General features: G+C 41.0%; 1 protein-coding gene across 3 annotated transcripts in view; it reads left to right on the top strand.

Annotated features, from left to right (window-relative positions):
* The window catches only part of LOC101477850 (NACHT, LRR and PYD domains-containing protein 12), a 40,594-nt gene extending 28,015 nt beyond the window's left edge, over positions 1-12,579 (top strand). For 2 of the 3 annotated variants that reach the window (XM_076888611.1, XM_076888610.1), the window contains exons 10-14: positions 1,063-1,233; positions 7,033-7,206; positions 9,131-9,304; positions 11,586-11,632; positions 11,781-12,579. In XM_076888611.1, coding sequence (XP_076744726.1) covers positions 1,063-1,233; positions 7,033-7,206; positions 9,131-9,304; positions 11,586-11,632; positions 11,781-12,322 — 1,108 coding nt within the window. In that variant the 3' untranslated portion in view covers positions 12,323-12,579. The remainder of the gene's footprint in view (positions 1-1,062; positions 1,234-7,032; positions 7,207-9,130; positions 9,305-11,585; positions 11,633-11,780) is intronic. The other variant, XM_076888613.1, reaches the window with a different exon arrangement.
* The last annotated feature ends 2,806 nt before the right edge of the window (positions 12,580-15,385 follow it).

Below are 15,385 nucleotides of genomic sequence, written 5' to 3'. Positions count from 1 at the left end.
GGAGACAGACACTATCTCTACTTTCAAGATTAGGCTTCAAACTTTCCTTTTTGCTAAAGCATATAGTTAGGGCTGGACCAGGTGACCCTGAATCCTCCCTTAGTTATGCTGCAATAGATGTAGGCTGCCGGGGGATTCCCATGATGCACTGGGTGTTTCCTTTCCAGTCACCTTTCTCACTCACTATGTGTTAATAGACCTCTCTGCATTGAATCATATCTGTTATTAACCTCTGTCTCTCTTCCACAGCATGTCTTTATCCTGTCTTCCTTCTCTCACCCCAACCGGTCGCAGCAGATGGCCCCGCCCCTCCCTGAGCCTGGTTCTGCTGGAGGTTTCTTCCTGTTAAAAGGGAGTTTTTCCTTCCCACTGTCGCCAAAGTGCTTGCTCATAGGGGGTCATATGATTGTTGGGTTTTTCTCTGTATCTATGAAGCGCCTTGAGGCGACTTTTGTTGTGATTTGGCGCTATATAAATAAAATTGAATTGAATTGAATTGAAAATGGAAAATGCTTCAATAACTTGCTGCTAATACATAACATTCCATCATATTTCCTCATAACCCTCTTTTTTCTGACCATTTGAATTTGCAATAAGGGATCCACAGAGTTTGGTGACAATAATGACGGTAGATGTTTGTGTGAAAGTGCTGGAAGCAAACGAGTGTGTGATGTTCTTTCAGTGTTGCCCTTTGTAGACGCTCCCTGAGCACTGGTCTCACAGCCAGCTGCACATAGAGACCAGTGTTGTTAGTCCAGGTCAGAAGATGACTTGTTGGAATGAAAATGAGCTTGTAGTTTGTCTGCTTTAATAATGTGACTGGAAAAAGGTGTTGGACTTCAAATATGTCCGTTTCTTTCACACTTCACCTTTAAAAGTGAAGCCATGTGGTTCCTGGAAGGAAAAGCACGACTTTTTCAAGTCTTTGTCCTGTTTTTATGAGAGTTTCCATTTTCTAAACTTCTACATTCTGAACCTTCTTCAGCTCTGAACAGATGATGAAACACTGAATGATTTCAAGCACTTTGTCTAATAAACTTACATCTTTCATTCTTCATACAGATTGAAGCGCTGTGGTTTGTCAGATATCAGCTTTCTGGGGTTAGCATTGAAGTCCAACCCCTCCCATTTGAAACAATTCGACTTGAGCTCCAATAACAACCTGCAGGATCCAGGAGTGAAGCATCTGTGTGGTTTCCTGGAGAGTCCAGGATGTGGACTTGAAACTCTGAGGTCAGTCAGCATGTTTTAGTTGTGCTGAGATGAATATGATGTGAAAGTTGTGCTGACACTAAACTGCAGACATCAGGCTGATATTATACTGATCCACACTGAGGATGTTCATGGTAAAGTCTGTTTTCTTCTTCTCTGGTTTGACTGTAGCAGAACAATGTTCACATTCAAACCTTCAAACAGTGATACTTAACCATTTCCCACATGTGCCCCTTCACAGCGTGCCTTCCGGCTTACCTTTTCTAATTCAGCAAAAGGATACCCTGATTAACTGTGTACCATTCAAAAATTTAAAATTCATATCTGACTCTCGTTTGAAGTTCAATACTCAAACAGCAGTCTGTGAAACACAAAAAGTTTGTAACAGGAATGACTGCACATTAATGGCTTTTAGTGGCTCCTAAACAAAAGAGAGATGGAGGATAAAGAAACGAGCCAGAGATAAAGCAGAAGAACTTTTTCTCCAGATAGGAGCTGTGTTTGCTGTTTATGTAGTGACCAAAAATACAAAATAAACAGAGGCCTTGATCCTACTCACACAAACTTCCAGTCAAAAGATCTTGCAGGAATGAAAAACAAACAAACAAAAATAAAATAAATCCATGCCAGATAATTACAATACCTCCAGGACATGCATGCAACTGTTTCCCTAAACGCTTCCTACCACTGCAACTAAATTGTCTTAGACAAAGCAAATCACGTCATCATAGGTGCTCAAGCTAGTCCTTGTTTAGGTGTTTTTTACCCTTTTGATCCCCTAGGTTCTAAAGACCTTCCTTTTACATTAAGAAGTTTGTCACTTGTTTTTCACTCATTTCTGCTCACAGTGCTTCTGTTTGGGCGGGTCTTCTTCCTGATGTTGCTGTCAGTCGAAACCGCTACACCTATCTCTACATCCGTCTTCTTCTGTTTGTCTACCACCACGATGTCCGGTTGGTTAGCCACCACCATTTTGTCCGTCTGTATTTGTAAGTCTCACAGGATCATGGCCCTGTCATTCTACACCACCCTTGGGGGCGTCTTCCCCTTTTGACCTCGGGACTTCCAGGCTGTATTCGGCACAAATGTTTCTGTACACTATGCCGGCCACTTGGTTATGGTGCTCCATGTATGCCCTGCCTTAAAGCATCTTGCACCTTGCTGTTATGTGCTGGATTGTCTCAGGGGCATCTTTACACAGCCTGCACCTGGGGTCTTACCTGTTGTAATAGACCTTCCTAGCAGCCTCTTCATTGTTCCCATTTGCCAGTGGGATTTCCAGGCATTTGTAGCTGTCCTCTACGTCTGCAATGTTGCTTTTGGTAATTCAATCCCCTCAGTTCTAACTACCTTCCTTCTTTTTCTTATCATCCGACTAAATTTCTCCAGTCTGAATGACATTCTGATGTCATTGCTGGATATCCTGGTGGTGTGGATCAGTGAATCGATGTCTCATTCACTCTTGGCATACAGCTTGATGTCATCCATGTACAGGAGGTTGCTGACAAGTGCTCCCTTACGTAGTCGGTATTTGTAGCCAGTCTTGTTGGTGAGCTCACTCAAGTGGTTCATGCCTATGCAGAACAGCAGTGGGGACAAGGTCAAGGTAACTTTATTTATACCCAAAGGCAAGGTAAATTCGCTTTACAGAAAAATGACAGCATTTGGCATCCCTTCAAAAACACACATACCTAAAGATATAAACCTCACTGTGGCACATATATAGTAATTTAATATTTCAAATCAAAAAAACAGTTCTTATTTAATTCAGTGACAGCAACAGGGACAAAGCTATTTTTATAACGCTTTGTCCTGCATCTTGGAAATAGAAACCTCCGTCCTGAGGAAAGACGCTGAAATTCATCCCTTAGAGGATGGGAACCATTTTTAAGGATTGATAAAGCCATCCTCTGTACCTGCTCAGAGTACAGGGAGGCTAAACAAGACTGTAGCTCACCTATCAGACAACTGGACCATCTCACTATCTGATTTAGAGTTTTTCTCTGTGACAGAGGTCTGACCGAACCATGCCACCAAACAAAAGGATAAAACAGACTCAACAAAAGAACGATAAAACAAAGTTAAAATTTTTTGGTCAATGTGGAAATGAGCAAGTTTCCTAAGACAATAAAGGTGCTGGTGACCCTTTTTACAAACTGATTTGCAATTTTGATCAAAGTTCAGTTTTTCATTGATTATGGTCCCAAGATATTTATATGATTGTACTTGCTCTATTTTCGGACCTTTAATTAAAGTGACTGCGTACCCATTTTGTTGTTTCCTAAAGTCAACAACCATATCTTTTGTTTTAGATATGTTCAGCTGGAGATAAAACTCCACACACCACTGAACAAAGTCATCAATGACTGGACCGTGGTTAGTTTCACCCTCTTTCAGAAAGCTGACAATAACAGAGTCATCTGCATATTTAATAATGGCCCTGTTTTCATGTCTGCCCTGACACATGTTTGTATAGAGAGTGAATAATAAGGGCGATTTATTCTTTTTGTGACCTGTCAGTTAAATGATCTAAAATCCAGCAAACCAGGTTTTTCCTGATTTCAAACTGTTCCAAAAGTCTTTTAATTAAAATATGGGGCTGTATTGTATTAAAAGCCGAAGAAAAGTCAATGAAAAGAAGTCTTGCAAAACTCTCTTTACTCTCTACATGTTTAAGAATCAGATTTAGTAAAGTCAAAAATGCGTCCTCCACTCCTCTATTGGGCCTGTATATAAACTGCATTGGATCGAGCTGATGTTCAGCCTCTTTCATAATCACATTTCTGATGATTTTTTTCAGACACTTTCATTACAACTGAAGTGAGGCAACAGGCCTGAAGTCGTTTAGAATTTTTGGACGACTAGATTTAGGGACAGGAACCACGACTGCTTCTTTGCAAAGAGAGGGCACATGTTGTGTTTGCAAGGATTTATTAAAAATAACCTGAAATATAAGACTGAGTTCTTCAGCACAAGATTTAATTAGACGGCCACTAACATTATCAGGACCCTGGCTCTTGTTCACATTGACTGTATGAAAGGCCTTTTTAACATCACTGAGTTCAATAATAAAGTGCTGAGTATCTCTCAGTTTCTGTTTCAGTTCCAAAATATTCTCGCTAAAATCAGAAGAACTAAAACGAGCATAAAACACATTTAAAGCATTTAAATCTCTGTCTGAATTAAAACCATCTAAAATGACCTGACTGCTGCTCTGGGGATTTTGAAACCCTGCTATGGTTTTCATACAAGTCCAGGCAGACCCCAAATTTTTTGCAGCAAATTTGCTTTCAAGAAGGTTTTTGTAGCTCTGTTTTGCTTTCAAGATCTCAATTTTCATTTCCTTGGTGGCTGTCTGAAAATCGGTAACAGCCCCTCTTTAAAGGCCTGTCTCTTTTTACTTAAACAGGATTTGACGCTTTTAGTGACCCACGGCTTATTGTTAGCGTAATCTTTAACACGCTTACGGGGTATAATCATGTCTTTACAAAATACTGCATAAGAGCTAGTAACATCCACCAAAGTGTCGAGATCATCTCCACAAGACTGAATAAAACCTTCCCAATCTGTACACTTAAAACATTCCTGCAAGGTAAGCACAGATTCTTCTGACCATATGTCAACATCCTTAGTCTTTGTCTTCTCTCGTTTTAAGACAGTTTTATAGATGGGCAGAAGATGCACACAGTTATGGTCAGAAGATCCCAGAGGAGGAAGCGGGAGCGATTTATAAGCATTCTTCACCGATCCGTAACAAAGGTCCAACATTTTATCCCGTCTGGTAGGACAGGATACATATTGATACAGATTGCCCAAAGTTGATTTAAGGGAGACATGGTTAAAGTCCCCCATTATAAAGTTTGGTGCATCAGGAGAGAGCGCCTGCAGCTTCTGCACTATGTCTGAAATGATGCTGCAAGTGGAGGCGGGGTGAGCACTCAGGTGAATGTAAACTACGGTTATAAAAAGTTGTGGAAACTCACGAGGGAGATAAAAAGGGCGCAGTGACACAGATAGAAGTTCAACATCTGGTGTACAAATACACTCTCTAACAGTCACAGCGCTACAGTAACATTTGTTCACATACAAGCATACTCCCCCTCCTTGAGATTTCCCTGTTACCCGTGCATCCCGATCTCGGCGAAAGGGAGCTCAAAAACCGTCAATTGAAAAATCGGCATCCTGATCCAGCTCTGTCAGCCATGTCTCGGAAAAAGCCATTGCACAGCTGTCCCTGAAGTCTTTCTGGAACCTGACCTTTCCCTGGAGTTCATCCAGCTTGTTCCTAAGAGACTGAACATTTCCAAGGATAACAGACCGCAGGGGAAACCGACTGACCTTACCATCATACAGTAAGTTAAGTTGTAACAGTTCGTTGCGGGAGTAAACAATCCTCAGATGACTCACGGCCTCGCCCACATCATCGGAAACAAGCCAGCACAGTAGAAATCCAACCACAATGAAGAAAAAAGAATCCACGACGTTCTTACTGTTGTGGAGCCTGTGTCACTTTGTAAGAAAACTGTCACTTCCTTCAACCAAAACACATGCCATTGATAGAAACGAAAAGAAATGATAAGAACTTAAAAACTTAGGATACCAAGCTCTCACTCACTGCTGGTCGATGCGTGTGCATGCGCCTTGTCCTGACAGAGCATCTCCTTGATACATCCCACAATTGATGGGGACTTGCTCCTGGTGAAGGCATTCCAGGACCCAGGCATGGGACATTGAGTCATAGGCCTTCTTGTGATCAATTCAGGCAGTGCACGGGTTGATCAACCTGGTCTTGCAGTCTCAGCTGACTGTTCGATCTACTAGTAGCTGGTGTTTTGCACCTCTGGTATTCTTCCCAATTCCTTTCTGTGCTCCACTCATGTTTTGACCTATGGTTCTGTTCATCTGTGTCTGTGGTTTAAAGTGACAGTGTTTAGAATCCAGTATTTGTAGTGAGTGTGTAATGGTGTGTGTAAAATGTCAACAGTTCAAAAGCCTGATAGCTTGTGGGTAGAAACTGTCTCTGTGTCTGCTAGTGCAGGTCTGAATGTTCCTAATCTGCCTGCCGGATGGCAGGAGCATGAAACGTCTGTGGCTGGGATCAGAGAGGATCTGCTGCGTCTTGCTCATGCAGCGGTGTCTACAGAGATCCTGCATAGCTGGCAATTCAGTCCTGGTGATGCACTGTGCTCTCACCACCCTCTGCAGAGCTATGTGGTCCGGAACATTACAGCTGCCATACCAGGTGGTGAAGCAGCCAGTCAGAAAAGTTTCAATGGTGCATCGATAGAAGTTTGTAAGTGTTCTGGGATTCATGCCGAATCTTCTCAGGTGCAGAAAGAAGAGCACCTGTCTTGCTGCTTTTGTGATCACACCAACATGGTGTGACCAACTCAGATCCTGACTGATGTTGATGCCCAGGAAGCTGAACCATCTGACTCTCTCCACCTCTGCTCCATTGATTTGGATGGGGGTGTGGTCTCCTCTCTGCAGTCTCCTGTAATCCACAATGAGCTCCTTGGTTTTGCTGCCATTAAGCAGCAGGTTGTTGTCGCGGGACCATGATGTCAGGGCTCTCACCTCTGCCCTGTATGCTGTCCTGTCATGTGACGCATACAGGGCAAACCACAGTCACTACCCATTCCTTGACCATGAGGGCACAAAAAAGCAAAACACTGAAGATACATTTTAATATGGATTTGAACTTTTCTAAATTTAATTTTATATGAAGTGACTTCTAACATTACATCATTACATTTTTAACAAATTGAGTTTTGAACCTGGTTAAAGTAAGGACACATTTTATATTTTCTCCAATCACAGACTGGCTGATTGTCGTCTGTCAGAAACTCACTGTGAAGTTGTGGTCTCAGCACTGAAGTCCAAGTCCTCCCATCTGAAAGAGCTGGACATGAGTTACAATGATCTGCAGGATTCGGGAGTGAAGCTTCTGTGTGCTGTACTGGAGAGTCCAAACTGTCGACTGGAGACTCTGAGGTGTGTTCACTGACTGCAGCTGTTGTTGTGTCTTTCCAAATGACAACAAACTATTGTTGAATTCAAAATCCTGCTCCTCACATACAAGGTCTTAAATAATCAGGCCCCATCTTATCTTAATGACCTTGTAGTACCATATCACCCCATTAGAGCACTTCGCTCTCGCTCTGCAGGCCTACTTGTTGTTCCTAGAGTATTTAAAAGTAGAATGGGAGGCAGAGCCTTCAGTTTTCAGGCCCCTCTTCTGTGGAACCAGCTTCCAGTTTGGATATGGGAGACAAACACTTATCCTATTTTTAAGATGAGGCTTAAAAGTTTCCTTTTTGCTAAAGCATATAGTTAGGGCTGGATCAGGTGACCCTGAATCCTCCCTTAGTTATACTGGAATAGGTGACCACTGGGGGATTCCCATGATGCACTGGGTGTTTCTTCTACACTCAATCTCTGCACTGAATCATACTTGTTAATAATCTCTGACTCTATTCCACAGCATGTCTTTCATCCTGTTTTTCTTCTCTCATCCCAGCCGGTCGCGGCAGATGGCCACCTCTCTGAGCTCCCTGAGCTCCCTGAGCCTGGTACTGCCAGAGGTTTCTTCCTGTTAAAAGGGAGTTTTTCCTTCCCGCTAAAGTGCTTGCTCATAGATAAAATTGAATTGAATTGAGTTCTACAGGGTTTGGCACTGGAACCAATAAATCAAATGCATCCCAACAGCATTTTCAGGACTTCATTTGTTCCACATTTTGGGCTTTTTTGAGGTGAAAAATGAATTGTATAAATTTTGGAATAAGGCTATAACAAGACAAAACTGGAACAAGTGAGTACTGGGAATACTTTCTCGATGCACCATTCCTCCATTAGCTAGTAGTATTAGAAAATACACATATAGTTTTTATTTGAATCATTTATGATTTGAAATCCATCTACTCTAGGATTGATGCTAAAAAAGAGAGTTCAGGCATTCCTTCTTTATTATAGCCTTAGCGAGATGTCTTCAGATAATCCAAAATGCCGCTGTGAAAGTATTAACAGGGACCAGAGAGAGGGACCATATTTCCCTAATATTCACTTCACTGGCTCCCTGTTAAATCCAGAATTAAACTAAACTAAATTCGTAATGTCACATATAAATTTATCAGGTCCATCATAAAGACCTCTTTATATCATTGTACCATATTATCCTAACAGAGCATTTCATTCTCAGACTGCTTGCTTAAGGCTATTGGGGAAAAAAAATCATGAATTCACAAAGTGTTTAGGTGCAAATTTGCTATGTAAAGTATATACAGACCAAAACTGTTTGTCTACTCGTCCTCAAAAACACAGTGCAAAAAAAAAAATGTTATTCTGGATTCATCCAATCTTAACAAGAAGGCAACAGCATGGAGAATTCTGTGCTCATGCTTATTGTTCTTATTTAAAAGTAGAATAGGAGGCAGAGCTTTAGGAGCTTGGAAAGAAAGCACCTGGACTGCTGTGAGTCTGCACTGAAAATTTCTTTCTTGTCACTCAATTTTTAAAATTTTTTTATTTAAATACCACTACTGCATGTCATTAACTTTTGCTTACTTTCTCTTGTGGTTAGTTTTTCTCCTTGTCTCCTTTTCCCTCACTCATCGCCCTAAACCAATTGCAGTAGATTGCTAACCCTTCCTGACCTTTGTCTTTTTAGAGGTCTCTTCCTGTTAAAACTGCTTTTCTTTCTTTCTTGCTCATAGGGGATTTTCTGTAATATTGCAATGTCTTATCTTAACTAACTTGAGTTGAGTGGTGTCACCTGTTGATAATTGCCACTTTATAAATATAAATGCAGATTAACTGAATGGAAATATGGCATAGTCTTTGGGAAAAAAAGAAGAAGAAGAAATCATCATATTAAAACAGACCTTCAGTAAAGTGTTAACAGATGGATTTTCTTTTGTAGTCTGTCAGGCTGTCTAATCACAGAGGAAGGCTGTACTTCTCTGGCTGCAGCTCTGAACTCCAACCCCTCCCATCTGAGAGAGCTGGACCTAAGCTACAATCATCCAGGAGACTCAGGAATGAAGCTGCTGTTGGCTGGACAGAAGGATTCGCACTGGAGACTGGACACTCTCAGGTATGGAGAGAATGTCTGATAAAGGAGGAAACATGTTCTGTGTCTATCACTCAGTTGAATAATCTATTATTCAGTAATCCTTGTTTCTTCTTCTTGTTATAATAATAATAATAATAATAATAATAATAATAATAATAATAATACATTTTATTCGAAAGTGCCTTTCAGAACACTCAAGGACACTGTACACAGCAGAATAATAAAAGCAACATAAAAGCAAGCAGTTTACATAATCATAAAAGGATAAGACATAAAACAAATTTAAAGTAGCAGAGTGGAGAGGTTATGTGGGATAAGCTATTTTGAACAAGTGAGATTTGAGTTATAAAGAGAGAGAAGGAAATGATATTTCTTGAATCAGAAGGTCGGGAATTCCAGAGTCGGGGAGCAGAGCAGCTGAAAGCCCTGCTCCCCATGGTGGCAAGACTGGGGGAGGGGACGGAGAGAGAAAGAGAAGAAGAAGATCTAAGACACTGAGATGGGGCAGTGATCTGAGCCAGATCAGAGAGATATGGAGGAGAGAGAAGATGAATAGCCTTAAATGTGTAGAAGAGTATTTTGAAATTGATAAGATATTTGACAGGGAGCCAATGAAGCTGCTGCAGGACAGGAGTGATGTGATGGATAGAAGGGGTCCTGGTGATAGTACGGGCAGCAGAGTTCTGGACGGGTTGTGGATGGATTTTTGAGTAATGAATTAAAGTAATGGAGTCGGGAAGTAACAAGGCTGTGAACAAAGATGGCATGGTATGTGGGGTGAGAAAAGGACAGAGATGATTAATGTTGCACAATTGAAAATATGCAGACCGAGAGACATTATTAATGCGGGAATTAAAAGATAGAGTACTGTCGAAGATGACGCCCAAACTTTTTACAGCGGAAGAAACGGAGACCGGCAAGTTATTGATAGTAATAGAGAAACTGTTGGCTCTGGATAATGTTGATTTAGTGCCTACCAAGAGGAGCTTGGATTTGTTACTATTGAGTTTGAGAAAATTGGAAGAGAACCATGAATTTAGTTCGGCTAAGTAGAGGGTAAGGGAGGATGGGGGGAGAGCAGAATCAGGTTTAGTGGACAGATACAGCTGCGTGTCACCAGCATAACAGTGAAACTGTATATTATATTTACGAAAAATGTGTCCAAGCAGAAGAAGTTAGATAATGAAAAGAGGGGCCCCAGGACAGATCCCTGGGGCACGCCAGTGACCAGAGGAAAGGACTGAGAAGTAAAAGATTTGAGTCGAATAAACTGAGTGTGATCAGAAGGGAATGAGAAATAGTGTCGAAAGCAGCAGTCAGATCGAGGAGAATATGAATGGAAAGTAAAGTCAGTTGCCATAAGAAGTTCATAAAAGTTCACTTTTATGAACTTTAAAGACCATTACGAATGTTTGCCCAGTTAGATCAATGATAGACTTAGTTACATGTGACAATATTAAACTTGTTTGGCAGCCCTTAGATAATCCTGCTCATATTTCTTATTATTCACTTACATTGATAAATTCAAGTGTTCCTAAACCTGCTTCCTGTAACACATTCAAATATTTGTATTTGTGTTTTTGTTAATCCCAGAGCCCCGTAAGTGAAGGTTCAGAATGCCGTATCATCACATGATTTGTGCAGATTTCAGATAGTTCCTAAAGTGCTTAGCTTTAGTTAAGATTCAGTCTGAGGATTTAGGTCTTACCGCAAAATCTTCAGGCTCGTCAATCCTCCTATGGCCTCTCCTTTGGAAAAAACTGCTGATCTTAAACTGGACACAAAACACTACACACATGAAGGCTAATTTAAATCATGCTCTCAAAAACTGACATACTGTATTTGTAACTCTGTCTGTGAAAGTGGATTGGAGAAATATGTGCTTAAAGTTATGTTTTGAGAACATGGGATCTTTTGCAAGTACATAACGTTGAATCACTGGGATAGTTGGTTGTGGTGGCCAATAGACTTACATTCGTTTATGTTAGCACATTAGTGACAGAATAAATAACTCAGTGGAATGCAAGGGGCCTAAAACTAAAAAAATCAGTGTATCAGTGTTTTGTGCTGCCCCTGGCTGTAACATTGACTTATATGTTAAAACCAAGGATATACTGTCCACATATAAAATATGAAAACTACAGATCAAAATCATCAGCAGTTTGATCCATTTATCGATTGAAGTGTATTTGTAAAGATGTTGGACTGCTTCTTTATCAGTGTGTAACAGTGTGTGTGAGAGCCATGTAATGTCCATGTGTGCATGCTGACTGTGCTGCTCTGACCCCCCTCCTCCTTTCAGGGTGGAGCCTGCTGGAGTCCGATGGTTGAGACCAGGTCTGAGGAAGTGTAAGTGTGTTTTTAATGGGATTCATGAAAACAAAGCAGCACACATTCAACCATCTTCATCATGTCAGGAGTCATCATCAAAGTGTCAATCAATGAACAGATGATGGATCAATAACTGCAGCTGGATTGTGTTTGTTCTCTCCATCAGATTCCTGTCAACTCACAATCGACACAAACACAGTGAACACAAAGCTCCAACTGTCTGACAACAACAGGAAGGTGACACATGTGGAGGAGGTTCAGTCATATCCTGATCATCCAGACAGATTTGATGTTCGTCCTCAGCTGCTGTGTAGCAATAGTTTGACTGATCGCTGTTACTGGGAGGTTGAGTGGAGAGGAGAAGTTGAGATATCGGTGAGTTACAGAGGAATCAGAAGGAAAGGAGACGGTGATGACTGTTGGCTTGGACTGAATGATCAGTCCTGGAATCTGTACTGCTCTGATCGTGGTCCGGATTCTGTCTGGCACAATAACAAAGAAACAACCATATCCTCCTCCTCCTCCTCCTCCTCCTCCTCTGTCTCTAACAGAGTAGCAGTGTATGTGGACTGTCCTGCTGGCACTCTGTCCTTCTACAGAGTCTCCTCTGACACTCTGATCCACCTCCACACCTTCAACACCACATTCACTCAAACTCTTTACCCTGGATTTGGGTTTAGATCAGGTTCCTCAGTGTCCCTGTGCTGAGTTGAGTGTAAAGTGTGTTAGAGAAACACTCTGACTGTTGAACAGATAAAGTCTGTACATGTCTGTCTCTTGTTTTCAGATTCATGGAATGATTCAGTTGATCTTTTAAACTGTTCTAAATGATTCCTTGTAATCATCTTAGCTTTTTCAACCCTTTAAAAATGAAGAAGCTATTATTATTCCAGAATCCACATATTGTTTTTCTGGCTTTGTCATAAAATATAATCTAAAATATTAAAGATATTCATTATTGCTCATGTTTTTGTAATTTTATTTATTCATTTATTTATTTATTTAGGACAGTGCATGTTAATGAACATAAATGTAAAAAAAAAAAATTACATGAATGTAAACATGCCAGATTATAGCCAAAGGCTAATTTCCATCTGTTGTCCTTAAACATAAAAAAATTGACATAATAATTCATAAAAATTCATCATTCATTCATAATAAAAACTCCATCACCAAACTTACACATACACACCATTCTGTTCCCAAATAAAACATTAAAACTATACAACTCATACATGATCACACACTTGATTTGTCCATAACCAGTTTTTAACCTTTGCCTTAAACAAGTTGAATGCCGAGCTTTCTCTAATGGGTTGAGGAAGACTGTTCCACAGATGGCCTCCCTTGACAGAGAGGACGTTCTGCCCAAATGCTGTCCGTCTGTGGGGTATAAACAAGTCTCCTCGGATTGTAGCTCAAGTGGTCCTGTCTGAGCTTTCTTCATGCCTAATGAACTGCTTTAATGGTGGTGGAGCAAGGGAGTGTAAGACTTTATATATTAAACACACTCTTTTAAGTTTCACTAAGTTATTGAAGTTCAGTAATTTATGTTTTTTTAACACATGACAGTGGTGGTGGGAAGTCGGTTTTTTGTCAAGTAGTTTTAAACTTCTTTTATAAATGTTTTCAATAGTTTTACAGTGGGGCAAAAAAGTATTTGGTCAGCCACCGATTGTGCAAGTTCCCCCACTTAAAATGATGACAGAGGTCAGTAATTTGCACCAGAGGTACACTTCAACTGTGAGAGACAGAATGTGAAAAAAAAAAATCCATGAATCCACATGGTAGGATTTGTAAAGAATTTATTCGTAAATCAGGGTGGAAAATAAGTATTTGGTCACCTCAAACAAGGAAAATCTCTGGCTCTCACAGACCTGTAACGTCTTCTGTACGAAGCTTTTCTGTCCCCCACTCGTTACCTGTATGAAGGGCACCTGTTTGAACTCATCATCTGTATAAAAGACACCTGTCCACAGCCTCAAACAGTCAGACTCCAAACTCCGCCATGGCCAAGACCAAAGAGCTTTCAAAGGACACCAGGAAAAGTATTGTAGACCTGCACCAGACTGGGAAGAGTGAATCTACAATAGGCAAGCAGCTTGGTGTGAAAAAATCAACTGTGGGAGCAATCATCAGAAAATGGAAGACATACAAGACCACTGATAATCTCCCACGATCTGGGGCTCCACGCAAGATCTCATCCCGTGGGGTCAAAATGATCATGAGAACGGTGAGCAAAGATCCCAGAACCACACGGGGGGACCTGGTGAATGACCTGCAGAGAGCTGGGACCAAAGTAACAAAGGTCACCATCAGTAACACACTACAACGGCAGGGAATCAAATCCCGCAGTGCCAGACGTGTTCCGCTGCTGAAGCCAGTGCATGTCCAGGCCCGTCTGAAGTTTGCCAGAGAGCACATGGATGATACAGCAGAGGATTGGGAGAATGTCATGTGGTCAGATGAAACCAAAGTAGAACTTTTTGGTATAAACTCAACTCGTCGTGTTTGGAGGAAGAAGAATACTGAGTTGCATCCCAAGAACACCATACCTACTGTGAAGCATGGGGGTGGAAACATCATGCTATGGGGCTGTTTTTCTGCCAAGGGGACAGGACGACTGATCCGTGTTAAGGACAGAATGAATGGGGCCATGTATCGTGAGATTTTGAGCCAAAACCTCCTTCCATCAGTGAGAACTTTGAAGATGAAACGAGGCTGGGTCTTCCAACATGACAATGATCCAAAACACACCGCCCGGGCAACAAAGGGGTGGCTCCGTAAGAAGCATTTGAAAGTCCTGGAGTGGCCTAGCCAGTCTCCAGACCTCAACCCCATAGAAAATCTGTGGCGGGAGTTGAAAGTCCGTGTTGCTCGGCGACAGCCCCAAAACATCACTGCTCTCGAGAAGATCTGCATGGAGGAATGGGCCAAAATACCAGCTACTGTGTGTGCAAACCTGGTAAAGACCTATAGTAAACGTTTGACCTCTGTTATTGCCAACAAAGGTTATGTTACAAAGTATTGAGTTGTATTTTTGTTATTGACCAAATACTTATTTTCCACCCTGATTTACGAATAAATTCTTTACAAATCCTACCATGTGAATTCATGGATTTTTTTTTCACATTCTGTCTCTCACAGTTGAAGTGTACCTCTGGTGCAAATTACTGACCTCTGTCATCATTTTAGGTGGGGGAACTTGCACAATCGGTGGCTGACTAAATACTTTTTTGCCCCACTGTAAGTGTTGTTGGACAAGCAAGTGACCAGGACGTCAAACAATAGTCCATATGAGAGATGATCATTGAGTAAAAATAAGTTTTTGTAACATTCATATTTAAATTATTACGTATATGATTAAAATTTCGATTATTAAATTTAAGTACCTGGGACACTTTATTTATGTGACTCTTGAAGGATAATGTTGGGTCTAAAATGACCCCAAGATATTTAAATTCTGGAGCTAATTCAAGCTCTGCTCCATCCAGGAATATGTTTGACTACTTCAAGTTTAAGGGGCGTTTTGAAAAATACATACCGACAGTTTTTGAGGTGTTCAACATTAGGCATGAGTCCTCCAGCCAGCTATGCATTAATGCTAAAGCAGCTGTAAGATCTTTTGCCACCTGCTAGACACTATTTGCTTGCGTATATATAACTGCATCATCCGCATACATTTGAGCAAATATATTTGGACAGACTTCAGGTAAGTTATTGATAAAAAGAGAGAACAATAAGGGCCCAAGAACAGATCCTTGAGGAACC

The sequence above is a fragment of the Maylandia zebra genome, linkage group LG9 (genome assembly GCF_041146795.1).
Source record: "Maylandia zebra isolate NMK-2024a linkage group LG9, Mzebra_GT3a, whole genome shotgun sequence".
In the NCBI taxonomy this organism is placed as follows: Eukaryota; Metazoa; Chordata; class Actinopteri; order Cichliformes; family Cichlidae; genus Maylandia; species Maylandia zebra.
The sequence above is the reverse complement of the archived record's forward strand: the minus strand, read 5'-3'. Positions and strand labels throughout refer to the sequence as shown.